This window comes from Pomacea canaliculata, linkage group LG10, assembly GCF_003073045.1.
Source record: "Pomacea canaliculata isolate SZHN2017 linkage group LG10, ASM307304v1, whole genome shotgun sequence".
NCBI classification, from domain to species: domain Eukaryota; kingdom Metazoa; phylum Mollusca; class Gastropoda; order Architaenioglossa; family Ampullariidae; genus Pomacea; species Pomacea canaliculata.
The window spans coordinates 21744852-21768278 of NC_037599.1; the positions used below are offsets into that span (position 1 = coordinate 21744852).

The 23427-nt window shown below is 36.6% G+C and overlaps 2 protein-coding genes across 3 annotated transcripts; one reads left to right on the forward strand and one right to left on the reverse strand.

Annotated features, from left to right (window-relative positions):
• Nucleotides 1-296: 296 nt before the first annotated feature.
• LOC112574202 lies at nt 297-4936 on the reverse strand. Of its 2 annotated transcripts, none has more exons than XM_025255099.1 (4): nt 4856-4936; nt 3020-4100; nt 2763-2849; nt 297-2407 (listed from the first exon to the last, which is right to left on the reverse strand). In XM_025255099.1, the coding sequence occupies exons 2-4, from the start codon at nt 4035-4037 to the stop codon at nt 2274-2276; spliced, it is 1239 nt and encodes a 412-aa protein (XP_025110884.1). In that variant the 5' UTR covers nt 4038-4100; nt 4856-4936; the 3' UTR covers nt 297-2273. The 2 variants fall into 2 exon arrangements, with proteins under 2 accessions (XP_025110884.1, XP_025110883.1); XM_025255098.1 differs by having other exon boundaries at nt 4789-4869.
• A 71-nt stretch (nt 4937-5007) lies between these two features.
• On the forward strand, nt 5008-20558 carry LOC112574203 (protein FAM49B-like). Its single transcript, XM_025255100.1, has 11 exons — nt 5008-5127; nt 6279-6368; nt 9146-9267; nt 9749-9854; nt 10379-10515; nt 11187-11261; nt 11571-11696; nt 13002-13081; nt 13391-13517; nt 14061-14131; nt 14776-20558. The coding sequence occupies exons 2-11, from the start codon at nt 6293-6295 to the stop codon at nt 14837-14839; spliced, it is 984 nt and encodes a 327-aa protein (XP_025110885.1). The 5' UTR covers nt 5008-5127; nt 6279-6292; the 3' UTR covers nt 14840-20558.
• The last annotated feature ends 2869 nt before the right edge of the window (nt 20559-23427 follow it).

The window sequence follows — 23427 nt, forward strand, 5'->3', positions numbered from 1 at the left end:
ATGCGGCCCCTTGGGAATATTAATTGCCCACCCCTGCCCTAGATGGTACTAAAGATTAGCTACAATGTGTAAAGAAATCCCGCTACAGCAACCTGAAAAGAAAAGGCATTGGCAGATTGTCATTTACGGCTCTATAGCCATGCACACTAGATTAAAACACCAACAAAATATGAATTAGAAAAATGAATAAATAATTAACAAAAAATACAACTACCAAACTTAACTTAAATCTACGTGAAAACATATAACAGTAAATCCCCCTGAACGCAGTAAAAGTCTTTGATTAAAAGTTCACCTCAGAAACACGATACACGGTCTTTCGCTGTTGCCGCTCCTCTTGAAGTTAGACTCAGCGTACCAGCCCACGTCGAACAATGGAGACAGAATAATAATTTTTAAAAAAAACCTGAACAAAAAAGTGCACTTCTTAAAATCTGACACTCAGTTAAAGACATTATATTGCTATTTTCGTCCGAAACTTACATACAAAAAAAAAATATGAAAATTAAAACCTACGCAGACTCACCTCAGCAGGTTTCACATGAAAATAGTACTTCAGGACTTATCAACTTTAAGTCTGGTCAGAACTTGAATAAAGTGCTGGAAAAAAACGATCAGGTATTCCTCCCGTCACAGTCACGGAAGCGCATAAGGCAGCAGAAATCGTTCTCCACCTGGCACTCTTCATTTTCAACATTTTTATGAGTGGAGCCCCTCAATGGCGCCGTTACATCAAAGAAAAAGCGGCCGTCATGAGACGCTCACATCCACGCTCGTGCCCACACACGCGCATAACACTCCAACATTCGCCGATCCGATTTCCGTTCACATTAAACTTTTTTTTTAAATAGACAACAGGTTTGTGACACAGATTATCAGCGAGCCTAAACAATGAACGTTACTAAACCAGAAGCTTTGTACACACCTGCTTAGTTTTAGTAGTTAACTAGGAAAAAAATCGTCTGCCAGCAGTCCCGTAATCTAAGTTCGTGGCATGTTTGCTCTTTTTTCACGCACGTTGTATCATACTTTGAGAGAAACAGGTACATTTATATCAAGTTATTTCCCTTTGTCAGTAAGATGAAATAAAAGAAGAATTGCTTCTTCTATTTTTGAGATTTAGTGCTCTACTAATCTCCGTATCCTGTAGAAATGTCATAGTTTTCCAAAATATAAGGGAAGTAATCACGCGCTGCAGATGTGAATTGTATTGAAGGTTACTTCCCATTCATAATCTTTCTCAGACACCGAAAGTGTGTGTGAAAAAGAGACAGGAATAATTGTCTCATACTGTCGACGATAGAGCGAATTGAATACGATGTCGAGTTACATATATTAAAGGATATCCAATGTGTGCGTTCAGATGATGATAGCCCTAATGCCTCTTGTCATTTATTTCATCCAAATGGAACACAACGTTTATTAATATTCAATTAATCAATCTTGAAAGCGCGCACAAAAAGTACGCATACAACTTGACTCAACGTTCTCTAGTCCACAGTGCCAGAGCACTTATGTCGACTAGGGCATTCTTCAATTTTCTTCCTCCTGGTACAGGGACTTGGAGTAAAGACAAAAATGAAAAACGTTGTAAGAATAAGAATTATCACACGAACGTAAGAAAAAAAGACGATAGCAGGAAAATGAGAGTAGTTCCAAAAATCTAATAGCAACAAATTTTTCCACGGGTTTCAGCTGCAAATACACAGACTTTACTGAAGGAGAAGGAAAATGTTTAAGCCAACAAAACTGTGCAATATGAAGAGCGATTCATGTTTTACTGCTACCAGCTAACGTGCAAAATAACAGTTGTGAAGCTCTGTATTCGAGAAAAGGGGTCGAAGGTGAATATGGCAATCAAAACAAAGAAGAAAACTTGACGAGCGCAACACATCACTGGAAAAAGCTGACATTTGCTACTTTAACGATGTATGGTGGAACATGTCCACCACAACAGTCAGCTGATTGTATTAGTTTACTGAGACATCGTATATATGAACAATCTAAATGCTTTTCTTTTGAATATTACAAATGATTAAATCCTCAAGCTATACTTCACAGAACTCAGAGCTAAAGAAATAACATAAACTCACTTATTTTACATTTTATTAAACTGAGATTGACACACGTGCGCGCGAGTTCACGCACACATCTTAAGATGTGTTGACTTAAATACCAACAAATAACAAATCTATACCTAAAGTTGAACGAGCAAAGATATTATTCCTTGCAAATTTCATTACTTTCAAATGATTCTCCATTCATTGAAACAGTCAATGATGCTGTTGCTGCTTGAAAGAATGCAAACGCCTGACTTTCTGTCTGCGAGAGAGACCCAGTCGGAGGCTCCTTATGAGGGATGCGACTGGTAGGGGCCGAACAGTTTCCAGACTAAAGCCACCATCAACTGTTATTCGAAATGGAAAGATATGTTGGTGACCAAGACTTGGATATACTGTTCAAGATCTAACAGCGTTCATTTTATTTCAGACGACTGATATGAGCACAATACAACCCCTATTCTCAAAAATCTGAAAACTCACACGCACGCACGGAAGCGCAAAAATCCCTTTGCATTTTACATTTTAACTGCTACGCATCGTCGCATCCTTCTTGGTATGTTCACATTTTTTTCATTCATTATTTTTTTTTAATTTTAATGTATTTTAGTCCAAAACAGATTTTTACGTATTCTGTTCTAGGCAACATAACTGTACATGAATGTTGCACAAAAGCAGGCATTCCCAAAAGGTATCACTCACCTTTCACAGGGCTAGTGGAGGTCTCGTCTGTTTCCTCAATAGACGGCCTATACTTCCACTTAAAATTTGCCGATGGATTTTGTTTGCCTACAGAAAATAAAATACTGCATTTGAAATTTGTGTTTTACAGGAACTACTGACAGTTCAAGAACTGCGCTATTTATGTCACAGACTTGTGACTTCCGCATTCGAAACATTTGTTGGATTTGTGGCATCATCAACCAACAGGCAGCGTCAAGAAAGGTTTTCTTACTTACCTGAGGATGATTTGTTATGCATCTGATCGTAGAAGCATTGGTCTTCGGCCACTTGCTTATCGCATTCTCCAGTCCAGCACAAGAGCGTATCACCAGGAACCTCTTGATCAGAAATTCCTCTGATCATTTTGTCACCCGAATCAGAGTACTCAGCTCTCAAGTTTTCGCTTTTCTGAAAACAGTGCTCAGATGCTAAACCATTCGAAGTAGTTAGAAAGACTTCTGGTTTGCTGATTGTGTCTGCTTTAATGCTTAATGCGTCTGCGGGTAACGGCTTATGGGTGGAAATTTCTACATGATGTTCAAGCTTTTCTTGTGAGAAGTGAGCCGCATTTTTTACATTATTTTCATCAATATTTTCGAACCATTCGTCAGTTCTTCTGGTGTTGTTCGCAACTTCTGGGACAATCTGAAGAGTGTTAGTATCTACTGTGTTTGGCGTACCACTATGTTTTGCGGCATCGTCTAAATTTTTGCTGTTAAGACACACTTGAACATTTGCTTCCACTCGAAAGTGCATACTGTGAGACAGTTCTTGCTGCATTAAGTCATCTTCGTCGTAAACAGCAATATCCGTGCCTTCTGTGGGCGCAGCATGCACATCAGAATCACCTACACATTCATTTACTGACAATCTTCTGGAAAGGTCTCCGATGCAAGATACATCTTCTACACCATCCAGCAGCAGATTTTCTGACGTATGTTTGTTGCCTCTCGCTGCTAGATCGGTTTGTTTAATACATTCTGAGTTAGTGGAACATGCGAGTTCCTCATATTTTTCTTGTCCATCTCCACGGGACATTTTTAACTCCAACTCTTTGCTATCATTTAAAAGATAATTTTTTTCTGCACTGCTGCTATCTTTCATTTCTCTTTGTGGCAATGTATTTCTCAAATTCTCTAGAGATGGGAGTTCAGCATCGATTTCTGTGATACTTTTATTAACTACTTTGGCCAAGCAGCAGTTTTGCTCAGCCATGTGTAAGAAAGGCAGTATATATGCAGGAAGCAGGGCCATCTTTTCAACATTGAAGTAGTCTTTGTCCCTTCCAAAAACTTCTGAGGAGGGGCCGATGTTTATCTGGAACAAACCATTTTCAGAGTAAAGTTGGACACATCTGAAGTGTATGTAGGTATGTATGTATATGTAAATAACAATTGAATTTATAAAGTACATTTCCCCGAAAGTTTGCCATGCAGCTTTTTTTATGGGAAAAAAAAAAGATGGAAACGGATGACACCGTGACAAGCATAAAAGATGTGTATGGATGGAGATTAAGAACTGAGGAGTGAGTGGAAAAGTTTGTTTGATTGTGACAGATATTTCTTTTTTTCAAAGAAAAGGGGGTAGGCTTTGAAGCCAAGCCTGAAAGCTTTGAACGTAGACACAGTCCAAAGAGAAAGGAGCAGCGAACTCCAAACGGAGAAAGGGCGTCTGACGAATTTCTCTTTGAAGCAATGCAAGGAGAGAAAAGCAGCAAAGACGAAGAGACCGACTTATATATAAAACAGCGTATATTAAAATTATTATACATGGTAAATGAAGAAGGATGAGGCATAACATTTTTCAGGAAAGAAAATCAGTATCACGGATATCCTTCCAAAACTTTCTAAAGCAGACGACATTTCCGGTCTGTCGTCTGCTTGTTTTCAGAATGAATCTCACCGACTACAACGTGAAACATTAAAAGATATATAATAAACAAAAAATAATAATGATAAAATTATGCTAATCAGCCTAACATTATATAGCATATATTTCACAAAACCTGTATGTGTTTTATCCACAGAATTTTTCTATACAATGTATCGCACAATGGTCGTGTAAACATTAACCTGTTTTTGTCCGTTGTCAGGATCACGTTATCAACGCCGAGATACGCGAGATCGAATATTTGTGATTTTTTAAGTTTAAAAAGCTACATCTTCAATAAAAAAATTAATGAAATATGTTTCTTGTTCTAGTATTCTTAATTTTGTAATAAATATTTAAAGTATGTTGTTTTATTTAACAAATTCCTGCAGCTATGTTTACCCGGAAGTACATAAATCTTCTTCCTTCTGTGGCATGGGCACTATTTGCCCAGGAAGTTCTTCGTAGTCGTACGGTAAGAATTTTCGTTATTGTAACTTTTTGCCCTGCTTAATATGTTTTAGATTGTTAAATACTTCACGGTAGTGTCTATGGTAGCATGTTCAGAAAATTGTCGGTAGTTAGTGCGATTTGTTCTTTTCTTGTTGCTGCCAAAACCGTCTGCTGTGCCCATTTTGCTGAGTACATTCATAAGCACCAAATGAAGTTGCGACTGTAATGATTATGATCTGCCGTCCTGTGAATTGTGTTTCTTTCTTGATAACATTCAAGAGAAGGGTTGATTTCTTTTAGTGTATAGCTGGTCGATTTACATGATGAGCGAGTAGAACGCGTGATCCAGTGGAAAAGTTGCAAGAATTTTTTTGGACCAGTCGGAGCAAGCACGTGGAAAGATAGAATTTTGACAACGTTGTGTACATTATTCGAGCTGTCAATGAGAAGTTGTAAAAGTGTCTGAAGGGACTTACAGCAACAGTATTCTGCAGTAAGGGCAAACCCAGTTATAATTTCAAGCTATTTCAGCAATCATTGTGCTTGGCATCATACTTAACTCGTGGTATGACATTGCACTTTCATTTTGTTCAGATGAGACTCACATAAAATTTTGTATATTGTGTCTTAAGACAGTTAAAGGTAGTGTTGTGATGAATCTTGTTCGAGCTCATTTTGTCTTTTTTGTAAGCAAACTTTTGCCAATTTGTCAGCTTATCTTACCAGCAATATCTACATTAACCCATGATTAGTAGTAATTGGAATAAGTAATTGAAGCTTTTATATTGGTTTCAATAGTGTTAGAAATGTATATATTTATGTTAAAATATAGTTATAACTGATGAAAAAAATTTCTAATGAGATGTAGTCAACAGATTACTCTTGTAGTGTTTTCTTACTTTTTCACTACTACTTTAAGGTTATTCTTCTACTTGTTCAGTTGTTTTGCACAAAGAAAAGTAATAGCTTGAAATATTTAAGTGAAGTTTAGATGGCAAAATGGTAGGAGGATAAACACACACATACATTGATCTTCAAATTAGCATAGAAAGGAGCTATTTGCTATTTGACATTAGCCTAAAAAGCATCACATTATTAATAATAGTGAATTATATATACTTCACATTACTAAAGTAATAAGATATTAACATCATGTGGATGTTTCTGTTTCAGCCCTTCTTTATGCTATGGGAAATCTTCTTCGCATTTTGTTAAACCCAGAGACACCGTCTAAAGGTTCAGACATATTTGTTGATTTTGAAAGTAAGACATTTTATTTTCTAATTTCACTTCAAAGTTTAACCAGCAGAATCTTGCTGTATTCCTATATTTGTTAAAATTATTTAAGGCTGTCTGCTTTTGCTTTGGTATGATTTGATGTATGTACCATATGGTTAAACTTTTGCACTACCTACTGTAGTAATGTAATAATTACTTTAATTGGTCTACCCTGACTGTTCCTTTCTCCACCTTATCCTTATTTCTCCATTCCTTCATATCCCTGCCAATGTTCTTTGTGTATGTATGTTTACCTGGTTGGTATGCCCATCTGGCATCAATACCTACTGCCCATTGTCTCTTGCAAAGCACAATGACATTGAGCTTGCCTCCATGTGGGGAAATATGATATATAAATAAGTACTGTCATGAGTATGTCATACTTGAGAATTTATTCTACTTTAGAATGCAGTTATTCACCTAGAACAGGGGAGACTTCTTGAGAAGAAAAATGTCTGAATAACTATAAGCCCAGCTTTTAGTCAGCAACAAAGGCTAAGGCATTACTGAAACTGACATTTCAGTACATCAGGGCATGCAACAGCTAGGTATTTTGTTCAGTTTGGCATCAAAGAGCTTCATGGGTATCACACTCTTCAATTCTTCTACTTTTGAAAAGTAGCTGTGGTCTTTTATTTGATGGTTTAAACCTTGTAGAGGGAAATTGTTATTTATAGAACTTTTTTAATAAGGAAGTAAAATGTCAAAATGCTGTACTTCCTTGCCAAGTGTGTGGGCTGACCTTCAAAGGAAGAAGGTTTGAGCTGTGTAAATGGACAAAGGATAAAATAGTTATTAAGTTCTCTGGTGGAAACTGTGGCCAGTTACATTTGTGTTACCATGAGCCAATCAAAGTTGCTTATAATGTTTGCAATATGGAGATGAAATAATTTATCACATTATTCTGTTGGTTATCTTTTTAATGTCTTTACAAACAACCATTACCTGTTTTAAACAGCATATGCTAGATAGTTGTAGCCTGGATAAAAAATGAAAATGTATGTTGTCTTCAGGTTGTGTTATAGTGTATATTAGACATAATGCTATTCTATTGATTTGTTGTAATTATAGTCTATTGACTAGTCCACTTGCTCTTTTTCCCCATGCAGATTTATGACACTCTTCATCCTTACTGTTTGTTTCCTGATTCCTCTTTATGTCTCCTGGATGTTGTCTTTAATTACTTGTCTGTATTTTTGTTTTTTCCTTCCGTCCTTCATATGCTCCCCATGTCTCCTTTTTGTCTCAAGTATTAAAAGCATATTTCTTCATTAGCATAATAATGTTCTATCATTTATTATTATTAAATCAAAACAAATGTCTTCAGATAGTGTTGTACCCACCAGTCTTTGCTTGACTTTGTTTCACTCAGATGTTTTAATATTAAGTTCAAACTGCATGCTGTGCTGCCTTATTAAAACTATTATTACATTTATAGTTTTCTTTACAACATGACTTCTTAACAAAGGTTTGCTATATGCCTGAGGCTTACATTGATAATGGGGTTAGGCAAGGCTGAAAGCTGACATGGCACTGATGTTGTTGAAACTTGACCAGAAGGAGAAACGTCTAGGACTGTGAGAAGGCAGCAATGCCATATCAAGTTTTTTGGACCAGTACTGTACCAAAACTGTATGACTCAGAAAATTGAGTAAACTGGTAGATACAAGGGTACATTTTGTGCATATCACTGGGCAGGAAGATCAACCAGATATCGGATACATTAAAAATAAAACCCATGAAGGTCAGAAGCTGCATGCTGAGTTTGGTTCCATTTGTCTGACTTTCCTGCTTCAGGAAACAACCAGAGCAAAGGTGAAACAGAATAACACCTCAGGTGCAATCAAACATATTCAAGTGCACTCACTGAGGAGTGAAAATGCAAACTTGGTCACTAAACATACACACAACTTGGAAACTGGACTTTGTACCTTCCTGATAAGGTTGTGTACAGCCAAATAAATATAGAGTCTGCCCTATTCAAGAGTGCCATTTTGTCTTTTTCATGACATTAGCAAATGAATAATATTAATAATTAAATATTTATTAGCACTCTACCACAGTATAAGGCTTTTTCTCTTAGCATTGACCTTTTAAAACATGATGATAAAATCAACACAAATGTTAATAATAATTAAAGCAACATTTGCTGGCACTCTGCAGCAGCATAGAGATTACTCTCTTAAACCTTCTCTTGACCTTTTAGAACAACCAAAAAAGTGAATGTAAATGTTAAAACATATCAAATTGAAACATTCTTAACAAAAAATGATGGGACAGTAACTACTCCAAAATACTCTACAGCAGACTGAATTTGTGCCAGAAAGGAAACTAAAGTCTTTTTTGGAACAAGTGTATCTTCACTTCGTGCTACAATGCCTAGCCTTCTGATACTATATTACAGGAGGGAGCGACGAAAAAAAAAACACATTGCTGAATAAGTTAAAGTGTGAATAACTAAATGCTTTTGTCTTTTGGCAATTTAGTTTTTAAGTATAACAGTTCTTCCTTCTTGCCTGTTAAAGATATGTGCCTCAGTGCAGCAGTAGCCACAGTAGTGCAATAATGTTTCATATGGCAGCTAGTCCATTTCGTATGTTCTAAAATGGTGTCTGGTGTTTGCATTATTTTATGAACAGTTAATTTTCTGTATAAAACATCTTCTGTTTGTCAGTTGTGCAGGGATTGTGGTTGGCTAGTGTTGATATAAACATCGTGTGCTTAAATTTATTCCTGTAAAAAATGTTTTTGTTTACATCCAGGTGCAGAACCCACAGACAGAGAGCAGGAGACATGGAATTTAGTGCAAGAAGTTTTAGTGTCTGCACGGTCTATACTCAAAGAATTAAAGGGCTATGTTGGTGCATCAGAAGAAATACGACTGGTAAATAAAGCACTTAAATGAATGGTGGTTTTTTTATATATATATATCAACACTCTTAAGAAGTTGTCATATGTTGAAAAGCTGCATTTGCTATGGTCATGAGTACTGCAGACACCCCTGGTAATAAAAGATTTATTTACAGTTATCAGCATAAATCATTCTATCTTGAGCATTGTATCTTAGCTTATAATTTATGTTCAGTTCATGTGGCATAAAAACATGAAGGTGAAAGGAAACATAAAGATGATGGAATCGTTAGTCTCTCTTGCCTTTTCAGCCACTGCAAGCTGTGGTGCTATACTGATATAACTGCCAACATTGATTAAATGATTTAATGTCAGCATTTTATTAGTGGTGCAAAGATTTGGCTGTAAATCACCCTTCAGTGTTGCTTTTCTTCTAACTGGTTCATGATGATAAGATACTATGTTTATGGACAGAGATTCTGCTATTTTAAAACCATGTTTTGGTTTTATTTCAGGCCATTTCTAATCCCAGAGATGAGTTTTTGCAGGAAAAAGCATGGGAAGCAGTTTGCCCACTAGTGGCTAAATTGAAAATGTTTTATGAATTTTCCTTAAAACTTGGTAAGCAGCTTTTTTATTTATTGGCAGTGCATGTGAATGCTTTTATGAGTTTTTATTCTCCTTTAAACAAGTTACAGATTCGATTGTCAATTTTAAATTTATTAACATTGTTACAGCTTTTATCTTTTTCTCATTTTATTAAAAAAGGGAAAAAACAGTGCTTTGTTATAGTGTGGGGAAAAAAATTGTGTTTCTTTTGATACCACAACATTCCAGCCTTCAAGTAGGAACTCGCCTTTAGTCCTGTATGTTATGAAAATAGTCATCTCTTTCTTTGACATACATGGGTTATGAATTGCACTGTCAGTCTACGTAGCTGTTTATCTACCTTTAAATGCATTTGCTTAAAGAAAAAGTATTGCTGTAATGAAGATGTGATCCAGAAATAAAATTCTTTTTGATTTAGAGACTCTCTGTAAAAAATAAGTCATTGCCATAATAATTCAAAATCGCTTGTATCTATAATACGCTTGGATGTGTTGCCACATCCCACCCATGTTTGTCATTTTCCTCTTTACAATCAGAACAAGTAATACCCAAGCTCCTGAAGGTATTGTGTTCAGAAGACATGACACCAAAGGAGCACCTTGAAGAACAGCAGGCACTCTTCAAGCAGTTTGCCGAGATTCTTGACTTTGTACTCAAGTTTGATGACTTAAAGGTAATGTTATAATTTTTACAGACCGGCCAACTTTTATCTGTTAGCAGTTAAACTGCTGGTAGAATTTAAGCTGTCTGCTAATGATTTTTGACCAGTGAAACCTTTGATATCACAAAAGTCTTGTCTGCATTTTGCTGCTCTCTAAATTTTGCTGTTGTGATTTTCTTCTGTCAAACTGTCTTGCCTATCTTGTAAGAAAACTAACTTTGCAGCATGCTCTGGGTCCTTTTCCCTCCTCCTCCCCCCACCCTCCCTGTGGCATGGATGGGCAAGTCTAGTATTACCTTTTCTGCATATTCAGCTAAGTAGGCCACCTTTTGAAGGACACATTAGTTTGCCTGTTCTTTTCTATTTCTGCTAGTTTCACCTAAATTTATGCAAATAACCATTTGCATTATCGCTATTTTATCAGACTCTGGATTTTGTATTTGAAATTGCCCTTATGGATTAACAAAGCTATATTAATATTTTACGGTATTTGTTATGCAGTGTCAGACCCTGAGCTTGTGTGCTTTTAAGATTTTCATGCCACATTATTTAATTATTTCTTATTTTGCTTATGTGAGTGTTTTAATGGGTGGAGAGAAAGAAAATATTGAGGTGATGTAATAGTGTAGGGGTGAAGGGTAATAGTGCCTATTGAATTTTTATTTTGTTCATTTTATTTTTAGATGACTAATCCTGCCATCCAAAATGACTTCAGCTACTACAGGCGTACACTGAGTCGGCGAAAGATGGCAAATGAGGTGCAAGTTTTTTCTGCTTTAATGAGCTTAGTTACCAAGACTAATATTTTAAGTGTTTTTCAATAATTGCTTTTCACAAGATGTTTATAAAAATGTGTGTGTGCTTGTATGTTTGTACCTGGGCCTTTGTTTCAAGATATAATTCATTTAAGCAAAGGTGTGGGTGGGTTACTTGCTTTTTCTTTCATTAATCTTGTTTTTTATACTTCGAAAAGTTACTGCATTATATGGCAGTTTAACTTTTTTCCTTGGAAATATCAGTACTGAGTGAATATTATTAGTACTGCTAGTAAATATTTTCTTTTACAGGATGAATTTCATGAAGGGGAGGTGGCAGTGTCAAATGAAATGGCCAACCGCATGTCCCTTTTCTATGCTCAAGCCACTCCTATGCTGAAAACACTTAGTGATATAACATCGCACTTTGTTTCTCAGGTAAGGAAATGTTCCACTGCGTGCTGAAGAGAAGATTTTTGTTTTAAATATAATAACATTTCCTGTCAGCTGCTTTTATGTTTCCTTACAGTCTTAGCTATTCTCTTTTCTTTTGTATTTAATTTTGACTTCATATGTTATGTGTTTGCAATCAGGAAGAGATTTTTCTGTGTTTAGTTGGATACATTTCTACATTGTTTTGGCAGATAAAATGAATTGTTTAGTCATGTGCCTCTTGGGGAGTGAATTAAATGGGACCAGGAAGAGGGAAGCAATCCTAGTTGTGGTGTTCTACATCTAATGACAGTCCTCTCTGTGGTTAGTTTACTGTCCACTTCAAATATCTTCATTTTCTACGTTGACTGGAAGGCCTTGCAAAACATTCCTTGACTTTCCAGAACCTTCTTAAGACAAAACAAGCTTAAAAGAGCAGAAAGTATGCATCTAGCTGAAATAAAATTACTTTTTTTGCCTCTGCTTCCAATTAAAATATAACCCTCACTCAAGAGGCAGTGGCTCAGTGGTGCAATCATTTAGCACATGTCACATTGATGAATCTGCCTTGTCTTGGGTTATTTTTTGTGCCGTGATATATCCTTAGTTGCTCCTTCAGTGTGAAACATTAATCTCCCTCTTTATCTTTTCCTGCCCTTCAAGGCTGCCATATAAAGTGTGGTTGTAGAAGTATGTTGCCAGAGAGTCAAATAAAACTACTTTTATGTCCTGTTGTGTACACCTACTACTGATTTCCCTCTTCCCTAGTATCTGGAAAGTAGGTTACTAAAAGCACACAAATGAGTTTGTCAAGACTTGTAGTCCATGCTTTGTAAACAGAAAGAAACTGAATTTGTGTAGCTTGATGAAGTTGTGAACACCATCCTATTTATATATTTTTAAGCTGCATGGGAGTGGGACCTTTTTCTTTATTTGGGTTTCAGTAGAACAGCAGCATCCAAGTGACCATCATTGTATAAAATACGAGCAAGGATATATGACGCACTTAAAACATGGTCTTCTTTAATACAATTTTTTTTAATTTTATTTATTTATTTTTTTGGTTGGAGATTATTCAAGCATTGAAAAGCCCTACTCTTCCCCACCCTACAACCAAATAAAACAAAAAGGCAGGCTTACAGAATGGTTTTGCATCTAAAGTAGGTTTTGCCATAAGCATGTTAAAATTGTTCAAAACTTACCCCCTTAAAGTATCAGTATGGTTTGTTCTTTCATAGGTTGTGCATATAAATTTGGAAACAATTTTTTAGATGCTTATCAGAATATGTGTGGGCAATTGTGTTAAAATAGCATAAGGAATTGCCTGTGGAGCAGACAACAGACTGCCTGAGCACCATGGCAAATATATGCCGAGTGATGATTGAAAATCCGTGAGTAACATTTGGTCTTTAAACCTTTTGTGGTTTCCTTTTGCTACTTAATATGGCATTTACAAGTCTGCTTTGTTATGATAAATGAGGTAATTTACTGCTTTTCTAAATATTTTGCATATAAACCAGTAGCCATTAATTAATTATAGGTATAGCAGTCTGTTACTCTACCCTTCAGGCGGGTCAGTCATATTAAGCTCATACTTTTTTATAATAATGAAGTAACAGTGGACTGTGCATGTATATTGTATCTTTCAAAACATTGTAACTTTCTTCAAAATCAAAACTATTTTTGGTTTTAACCTGTAGGGTATATAACTCTCGATTCAAAAGTGACGAGACCAAGTTCTTCTGCCTCCGAGTCATGGTGGGGGTTATTATTCTTTATGACCATGTACATCCGGTAGGAGCCTTTGCAAAAACATCAGGGATAGAGGTATGTGCTGTCTTTTTTTTCTCTCTCTCTCTCTCTTTTTTTAACCCCCATTGAATTTTGGGGAGAAGTTTTTTGAGAGGTTTTGTTTATGTTTGAGGGTGGTTTTGTTTGAAAAAGTTTTAGTCTATGCCTAATTGATTGGTAAGTCAAAAGTGTTTGCATGTAATATTTTTAAGTACCATAAGCTCCCTCATTAGAAAAAACTAATGTGCATGTAAATATTATAGTTAGCTGATGACGTTGGCTCCTTTGTGCTACTTATTAATATACATTAGATTCCATAAGAAATTGTTCCAGCCCACCTGACAAGTAAAGCTGCTTGAAAGTGAAAGCATTTCTCTTAAAATGATGAAGAGCTGTGCGCTCTTTCCTTTTTAAGTCTGATGCACAACCAACTAACTGTCCCATGGCTGGGTCAAATTTACTTTCGATGTGGTAATTCTTTATTATAAAGTTTATTGTCATTGATAATCTGGCTTTAGACAGAGGAGAGATACCTGTACAGAGGTTTTAATGTCAATGCGAAATTATTTTTCTCTTTAGGTAAAAAGTTCCATCAAACTTCTCAAAGATCAGGAACCAGGAAAGGTGGAGGGCTTATTAAATGCTTTAAGGTTTGTTGATTTATTATGCAACTATATTAGGGGTATTTAATGCATACAGCTTCATCGTCTAGTTATATCGGCATCACATTAAGTTTGTGTCCACATGGAGAAATGTGCATGACAAATGCGATGGAAGACGTGATCTGAATTTAAAAAAAGAATCTGCACAGTTGCTTTGACCTAAATTGAGTATTTTTTTAGAACTTCAGAAATGTAATAGGTATTATACTGTAATAGGTATTTGGTTGAACTATACTGAGTACCCAAGTTATCTAAAGCCTAAATCAAGATGGACAAATATGCTGGCTGCAATCTTGGGTTGCCTTTTGTTTTTCTGTTCACTCACAATCCATTGGCTGGCAGCCAAAATACACTCACTCTTGCACATACAGTTTGAAACATCCTGTAGGTGCTTGAATGCAAGCCAACGCAATGTGAATAGTTGCAGTGCAAATATAAAATATAAAAAAGTTCTTCCCACTTTTGATTTGCCATCTGTGGCTGTGACAGAGTACATGCCCCTTTATTTCTAGCAATGTTTTTATCTTAACTGTATTGTCTTAGATTGTGATTTTATTATTATTTTGCAAGGTGGCTAAGATAGTTCTATGAAGATTTGGCAGAGCCATATTGCAACTCACTTTTGTTTATAGGTACACAACAAAGCATCTTCAAGATGAGTCAACACCCAGGCAGATAAAGACTCTGCTGGCATAGGGATCAAGCAATATAGAGTGCAGCTGAAAACATCCCAGCATCATCCTATGTGTCACTTCATTGCAAGATGAAGGAACAGTTTGTTATACCCTACCTGTTTCAGTTTGTTTTGTTGGTTTGTTTTTTTTTTTTAATTTACCCCAAGTGTTATGGTGTGGAAATAACAACTGATTGTGTGTGCTTAATTTTTAGTTTTGAAGCTATCAAGAATTATTGGTTGCAAACAATGACATTGCAATACAGGACCTATGACTTATAATTTTCGTCCAAGCTTATTACTTTCCTGCCATTCCAAATGAAGAGTTGTCAGAAAGTTACACCTTTCTGTGGGGATGTTGGAGAGTTTTTCTGAGGGACTGAGTATTTGTTTCCTTAGACGTGTATTATCTACCTTCTTCCAACATTCCAAACCACCCACAAGTTTATATGCATTTTGGGAAAAACGTTAATGAAGAAATGGTAAAATGTGTTAGTGGTGTTGCCTTAACTTCACTGAGGTGTTATTTATAAAGAAATCTCTGTTGACTGTAATTTTTTTTATATATATCTTCTTTTCTTGCATTTTAAAAGCTACTACAAGATTAATAATTATTTGTTCTTCACTTAGAAGCCATACTCATTAGCTTTTAGTGTATGGTGTTTTATGTTATGACTTTAGGTTAAACAGGTTAAAAGGGGGTATGTTGCATATAAATGTTACACTCAGTTCTTGACAGACTAAAGCCTTTAGTAACATGATGGAAACATAATAGATTATGTGTCTGTGTCTGTAGGCAGATATGCAAACTTTGTGTTTGAATTTAGAATTACTACAAGGGGCAGCAAAATGGTTAGATTATGAATATGCTTAAATCTGTATTTTAAAAATCTTTGAATACCCCATTCTCAGATGACTGCTTTAGCCAAGCTGCAACAAAAATGTAGAAAAGTTTGAGATTCCTTTTAGGCATTCCACACTCAAGCTTTTTTTTGTGAGAAAGGCTTAAGACTGTATGTGTGTACTTGTGTCCATAATGTTATTTACTTGAATGAATGTTTATATTTCTTTATTAGACTAGGAAAAACATTTAAATACTTTCCTGGGCTGAAAATTTAAGAGGGTTTCTTTGGCGTTAAGTTTTATTAACTTATTTGTGCTTTCTTTAGTACAGCTGTTATTTTAAATAAAATATACACTTCGTCTTTTCAGTTATTCAAAGACAAAAAATGGTTAGGAGCCTGTTGAGCATGCACAATCAAGCTGTTTAGTCAGTCAGTGCGTGGAGTTGAATTGTTTTTTTATTATGTGCCATGTTTCCCCACTAGTCGTAGAGTGTGTCTGCCCACAATTAGCTCACCATTGCTGTCTTTTTCTTTGCCTCCTTGTAACCTTCTCTCCTATGTCTGCTGTTAACAAGGTGAAACGTTAAAAATAGTCATGTACATTTTTTAAAAATTAACTGTTCCTTACTTCTGTCTTCCATCCACCGCAGTGACTGTCAGGTGTTTTTATCTCTAAAGCACTTCCTTCCCAGTCCCTAAATTGTTCATATAGCTGTCCTATTGTTTAGTATCTCCGTGGTTGTCTCAGATGCAGCACACAAGAAATGTTGGCAGTGGTGAAAGTCTTAGGCTTTATTTATTATGTTTTTAACTGATGTGGAAGACCAAGTGTAAGTTACTCTCCACTTGATTCTTTGCCTTGGTTTACTTGGTCTCAGCATCACAAGACTATACTGTGACAAGGTTCAGATATTGAGCTTTTTGATTTGTAGCAAACACAAATGTATGTTAGCTCTTCATTTGTGAAAGAGATGGGGCAGAAATAAATGTGTATTGTATAGATGTTGCAAAAAAAAAATTTCTCTTGGATCCAGGGATGTGATATAAACAACTTTGTTCCGTTTGTGGACCATGAAAGATTAAAAGTTTTTTTGTGAATTTTTTTTTTCTTTAATCAAATGCCACAGCTGTCTGTCTTATAATGTGCATATTTGCACGCAAATGCACGGGATTAATTTGCTCTCTAATTGCAACTCAAGCAAAGAGGAAATATGAAATATTTGTATTTTTTGGCACTTTAGGAGTATCTATTAGATTTCATCTCTAGTTTGCCCCTTAATACATGTACATTGTTTCAGGTCATTGGGTCACCAAACTGTAGAACTGAGTGAGCTTTATTTGACTTCTAATTACGTTTTACTATTTTTTCAAATGATGATAAATAGGGAGTTAACAGTGGAGTGTCACCCTTGTATTATCCAAAATACTGTCTTGTATTATTTAATTTCTATTTTTGTATGCTCTCCATACATTGCTCAAGTGAAGACATGCTGCACTGCTTCTGATTGAATTTAGTTCCTCCTAGTTCAGCAGTGGGTATCCTACCAAGTCCCTCAGTTCACAGGTGATGCTGTTCTATGGTATCTTGTTAATGCTTCTGCAGTAGGTATGCTTTGAAGACCTTTTCTTTCCTGACTTTGCTACAGTTTTGATGTGTCCTTTGTGTTTGACATGTTTGTTTGTTTTCTTGTGCCCCACGAAAAGTTCCCTGCTGTGACCACATACATTTCTTGTTTACACTTTTGTGGGACTTTGTTCATCTGTTGTGAATGGCATGAACAATATTACAGTGCATCAGATGATGTTCTGTTTGTTGATCTCCATGTAAGGCAAGGTGTTCTCTTTTGGACCTTTGACCTGCAGGCGATATATTTGGTTTGAGTATTCCTGGTTGCTGGGTATTTAGAGCATGCTGCTGTAGTTAGTTGGCATTAGGACAACTTCTAACGGGGATTTATTATTGGTTTAATTTTCAGAGTTCATACAGACTTAAGTTTCATTATTCTCAGAAAATAAAGCATTTATACAGAAGAAAAAATGAAAGCTAAAAAAAAAAAAAGAGGTCTATCTTGCTTTTAGTATTGTTGTCCTTAAGAGTGTGGTGTAGATTGTTACATGTGCTTTTCTCTCATCTGCAATAATCATGCTGGCAAAATGTAGAGGGACTAGTATGCCCATCTCTTAAATACTGAGAACAATTTAGCCCCACCTTTAATTTTTATCAGCCTGATTTTAGAACTTGAGATATTCTTCTAAAAGTCCTATTTAACTCTTGAAGCTGTTTCAGTATACCTTTAATGGTGGAATGTGTCAATTTTCCTGCTAAATTAGCATTATTCAGCTGATTAGTTACAGATGTAGTTACAATTTTATAGTTTTGTTTGTTTACTTAGCACAATCTGTTTCATAGTTATTGCTAGTTAACTTAGATCCTCAGTCCATGTAGTCACAACAGTGCCAGAGCACTAGCCATGCATGGCTTTGTACAATGTTGCACAAGTATATATTAAATTGCTTTTTTACTGCAGCAAAAATAAATGGGAAACATTCTTTGCCCTGTGTGTAGATAGAATTCTACAGGGACTAGGTGTGATTGCAGTATTTTTTTTAGCATTCTCATCCTGATAGGCACTAATGCATGGATCATTTTCGGTCAAGTCACTGGATATCTCAGTATATCTTCACAACCCACATCTGCAGCAACGTCAGCTGATACTTCAGTAGCTGTTCTGTCATCTCCATGCAGAAGATTGAGTCACCTTCCTGGGGCAAGTGCTTCGCCAAATTTTGCAAATGAAAAGCTAAATGATATGAACCCTATTTGTACTGTCTATAGGGCTATAATTTGCATCCTGTATCACACAGAAGCCAGATCAAAATCGATTTTTGTTTGCATTCTTTTAACTATGCATGTGAAAAGCAAGTAAGATTTTTCAGGATTTTTACTTCATAAGTTAGCAGGCATAAACATTGTCATTTGTATCAGTTGATGCATTTCACTATTCTAGTGTTAAGTATTAAGAACCATGCAAAAGTCACAACAATAAAGGTGTAAGTGAAAAGTTTGTCATTAATGTTAAAAACTGGTTGTTTATTTATTGCTTTTAATTTCACAACCTCTTCCTATATTCTTTATTCAGAGTAATTGGTTTTTTTTGGGTTTTTTTTTTTTTTTAGTTCTTTTGGGGTGTATTTTGCAAGCTAATTGATGATGGTCTTGTGTGGCCGATGTTGTCCTCAAAGCAATAAAATGTATTATCAAATAGTATAAATGTCCAGATATTTTGTGTTGTATAAGATAAAAATTTTATAATAAAGTGAACATTGAAACATGGAACTCGGTGAAGGAGTGTTGGATACAACTGGTCACAATACAGCACAGTAATAAGCTGTGTAAATAAAATTATTGTACCGTTTTCATTAATGAGCACTTCGGACAACTTACAGAAGAATTTTTTACATTATTTTTTTTTATATTTATTGTTACTTTTCCATGGACTTTGTGAAATTGTTTCCAGGAGCAACAAGTTCTCAACCTGATTCTTAAGTAGTCACCTCTTGCCAGGCAGGCTTTCAGAACGCTGCTAACTTAACTCATTATTTTACTTGCATTTTCCTGAGACAAGATATGCCTTACTTTTTGAAGTCAAATTTCAAACTTCTGACTTTTTCTTTCTGTAGTGTATTTGTTCAGTTCATAAATGAAGATGATTATTGTTTGCAGTTTTTTAAACTCCTTGATCCCACATAAAATATTGCATTTTAGAGCTACAGTTGATTCATTTCAAGCCCTAAACATGTACCTAAATGGCAGAAAAATAAATTCATGTTTTGCATTTGAGTGGAGTGCAGGCATCTGTAACCTCAACCTTTTTTTCCTCTTGCAGCATCATGTACATTTGTAAATTTCTGTGTTTCTCCTCTGTTGCCTGGGATTGGAAAATGTTGCATACACATTACGTGCCAACAATCTCTTAAATTTTGTTCATGCTGTCTAACTGGAGTTGATCTATGCATTCCACAATCACTTATGGCATTTGTGCCATTAAATACGAGAAGGAACAGAACACGGCCATGTGCTCGTGGATCGTGTGTAGTTCAAGTATTGTGTAAACTTTTTTTTTTCCATGCAACTTTTCCTTTACGACATGATTTTGTCATGAAAACAAAGCACAAAGCCAATGATTTTAAGGGGCAGCAATTATGTACTATCGGCATGAGGCCTGTGTTGGAAATTGTTTATTGTTTACTGTCGGGACTTTTTTTAACTTGTGATCCTGACTGATGTCAGCAAAAGAAATTATATGAGGCATCATACCTCTCCCATTTCTCTTTCTCTCTCTTTCTTTTACATGTAATGCAACCTCTGTTAAAAATAAATTCCATAATGATTGATGCATGGATATGTGTCATTAACAAAATATCTTTCTGTTTTACCAAAGTTTAGCCATGTAATAGATTTATTGACCTGCTAGCAAATCTCTGTATTACCAATGAACCATAGCTGTTAGTGGCCTCTTTCCTTGCTACTTCCACTCCCCCATAGTCTGTATTGGTAAAAGTATTTAAATTAAGCGTTTAGTTCTCCTGAAAGGTTTCACTTGAAGAGCCTATAGATCCATGTAGTGCTTGTGATATTCTGTTTCCGAAACTCTAGTGTTGCTCTTTTCATGCATCTGGTGGCAGTATGATTGTTACAAAGAGAAAACGATGTAAATGTTTTGCCCATTATTCTTAACAGGAGACTTCTTCATGCTCCACTTAGTTCATCTAAACTATTACCAGTTTCAATGATTTTTTGCATAATAGATGATAGTTTTAAACCAAATTGCTTGCTGTAAATTTCCTGTTTTGTCCTGTTTGCATTGCTTTAAGGAAAAGATACATAAGTTTTAAAGTTCAGTGTTTGTTTCTCTTTGGAAATGCCTGAGGTGCCAGAGTGGTTAATTGCTTTGTGTGTGTGTGTGTGGAAGTGTGCGTGAATACAGAATGCAAAGGCTAGATAAAGTGCTTGTTCTGATCCTCATCACCAACATTGCTGATGCCAATGCTCCATGATGAAGGCAGTTGACCAGATTCAGACTGTGGAAGAAGACCACTAGCAAAGGGTAGAAACTATCCTTTGAAGGTCACTAGCCTCTGAGAGTCGGGTCCATTGCTCATTGTACCATATCATAACTGCAAGTGTTCCATCTGCTGAAGCACTGTTTCCGGATTTGCTATGCTCCATATTTGGCTCAGCTGCCTTTCTTGCCAAACAGATAAGTGACATCTAATACATACACTCAACCCAATCCATTTTTATTCGTGGTAGGCAAGAGTAAACTGACTGGCAGGATTACAAACTACATGGAATATTTAATATGCACCTTTTGTGCTTACAGTTCAAGGTCAAATTTCATTCGAACGGTAAGATAGGCCTGCCGTGCTTTAACACTAGGAATCATGCTATACCTACAGTGACAAACTTCCAGGTGCGGACACTGGATACTTGTTGCCCAAAGCTAATGCACCAGACATCTAGTGCTGCCATGTGACATTCATTTTTTTTTTCTTTTGATCATTCCATTCTTATTGAGAAGCCTGGCATTCACTCATGACTGTGCCAAGGAAAGCTCTGCATTTCTGACTAAACAAACAGGAAGTTCCACATGAAGGAGTTTACTGCACTTCAGGGCCAACGCCAAAAGTGTAGATATGTGTGCCCTTCAGTAAGTGCTGAAAATCCTATTTGTGCTGTGTACTTTAAAGACATTCATGCATATACTGTGCTTGGATTCTAATGGATTATAGCAGTTTGGGATTAACTTCCACATCCTTCAAGATTTCTTGAGGTAGGTGTTAATATGAAAATTATAGATCTGGTACATTTCCTTATTAATAACATTCTTAAATAGGTCTTTACATTGTTAATACATTAATGTTTGCATTTATGCAGTTTATGTTCTTTCTAACAGCAGCTCTATTGAAACTAATCATTGTGTTGAATGTTTATTAAATGTACAAGGACATGTATTGCAAAATCTGCTTTAATTTTTTCTTTCAAAACAGCTTAACATTGAGGTGCTCTGCACAACTGTTTGATTTTCTTTTTTCTTTTCATTTTATTAAAAAGTATGTGATGTATATTTTGCTTTCTCTATCATAAATTTACCCAACTCATGCCATGGCTACATTGCGTATGTGCCGTGCAATGTTGTCTAAGGGAGATAACCTGGTTAGACCTAATGGAACTTTATTTTTCAGTTACTGCCCTTTGACCAAGACAATTGCTTGTGACGGCTCAATTCATTTTTATTTGAACCCATCCCCTCCCCAACTTTTTTTTTAACCCTAACCCACCTGTAAAGGTGGGGGTCTTTCTGACCTTAGTAGCAAGGAAAAGGGTACAAACACTTCTTCGAAATCGTACAACTGCGAAAAGCAGTGTCCACAGAAGAAATGACGACTGGGAGTGGCCTTAACCAAGGACATCTTAGGGAATAATGTATTAATCTTTGCCGGTTGGCAAGGCTCGGAAGAAGAATTCGAACTCACTCTTTCCCTGTAAGTCCGCATACGCCCTGTTTCTGAGAATAGCCAGACGCCGCCCCTTCGAGGGGCCATTAAAAAGTGGTACGCTTGTTACGACAGGCCTGCGGGGTGACTGGCGACTCGTGAGTTCATTCCGCATGCACCTCACGCAGTGCAGTCGCTGCTTATCTTGATGGCGTTATCGTCACGCGACGATCAGGACCGCCTTATCTCTTCTCGATATTATCACCGCTGGAGTGACTGGCGGTTTTTTCCACACACACACAAAAGTGTTGTCAGATTGCACCACCCGTACCCCCAACAAGAGTTGAAGCTCACAAAAAGACCATCACCGCAACAGCAGTATAGCTGAAGTAACAGCATAGGAGTAGATAAGCTGGAGATATCAACAACAATCCGGGGGTATCAATTGTCTCGCTACAGTTCGTTCTGTAACGGTTGACTTGTTTTCAGTTTCTCGTGTTCGCTACCCATATTTGCACGATAGGGCTTGATTCCCCCCCCCCCCCCTTCTTCTTCTTCACAGAGACACCAGATCGTTTTCGGGATCCTTTATAATTTTGTAATTAATATTTTAACCCTTGTTCTCTTCGGTGTACACCCATGCGTGAAATCAGATTGGGGGGTTAGTAGAGAGCCCCCTCTATGACGTGCATGGAGCAGGCCGGTGCGTTCAGACCACTCGCCCCTTGTCGAACATATCGGTCGTGAAAGACTCGACACAAGCTGCATGGGTAACGTGGATACAGCCACCCGCTTGCTCTTTAGATAGCAGTCGGTGTGTTCCAGCCTGTCTGCATGCCTGTACATGTGAGTGCGCGTCACTGTGACCTTTGTCATATCTTGCTTCTTGTTTCGCTTCCTGATTCCTACTTTGTATCGTAATCTTAATCACGTGGGTTTGTTTTATTGCTTTGAGCTGCTTTCCCAACAGTCACTGCAATCGGTAAACGATCAGTCAACGCCGTGCAGCGGACCTTCGTCTTCCCCTCCCACCCCTAGGGATAACTGGGACTCCTTTTGCAAGTATTGTATACCACGTGATACTGTATACCTTTAGCAGAAGACACCACGGGCTTATTTTGCATCGTTTTCAGAGAGCGTTTGATACAATTTTATTTTGTCCTCTCATTACTTCCCCATGCCTCTTTCCCCACCCACCCTACTTCCAACCCAACACCACCCTCCGGCCAAAATTTGAGTTCTCTGGTTTCTGTATAAGATTATTTTAT

Bases quoted from the DNA above. Each gene is read 5' to 3' on its own strand.
- LOC112574202 (XM_025255098.1), bottom strand. From the start codon at position 4,851: ATGTTTACACGACCATTGTGCGATACATTGTATAGAAAAATTCTGTGG. The intron at 2,850-3,019 runs GTAAGTAAGAAA...TATTTTCTGTAG, and splicing joins GCATAACAAATCATCCTCAG to GCAAACAAAATCCATCGGCA. The intron at 2,408-2,762 runs GTGAGTGATACC...TTCGAATAACAG, and splicing joins CTCCACTAGCCCTGTGAAAG to TTGATGGTGGCTTTAGTCTG.
- LOC112574203 (XM_025255100.1), top strand. From the start codon at position 6,293: ATGGGAAATCTTCTTCGCATTTTGTTAAACCCAGAGACACCGTCTAAA. The intron at 9,268-9,748 runs GTAAATAAAGCA...GTTTTATTTCAG, and splicing joins CATCAGAAGAAATACGACTG to GCCATTTCTAATCCCAGAGA. The intron at 11,697-13,001 runs GTAAGGAAATGT...GTGTTAAAATAG, and splicing joins CATCGCACTTTGTTTCTCAG to CATAAGGAATTGCCTGTGGA.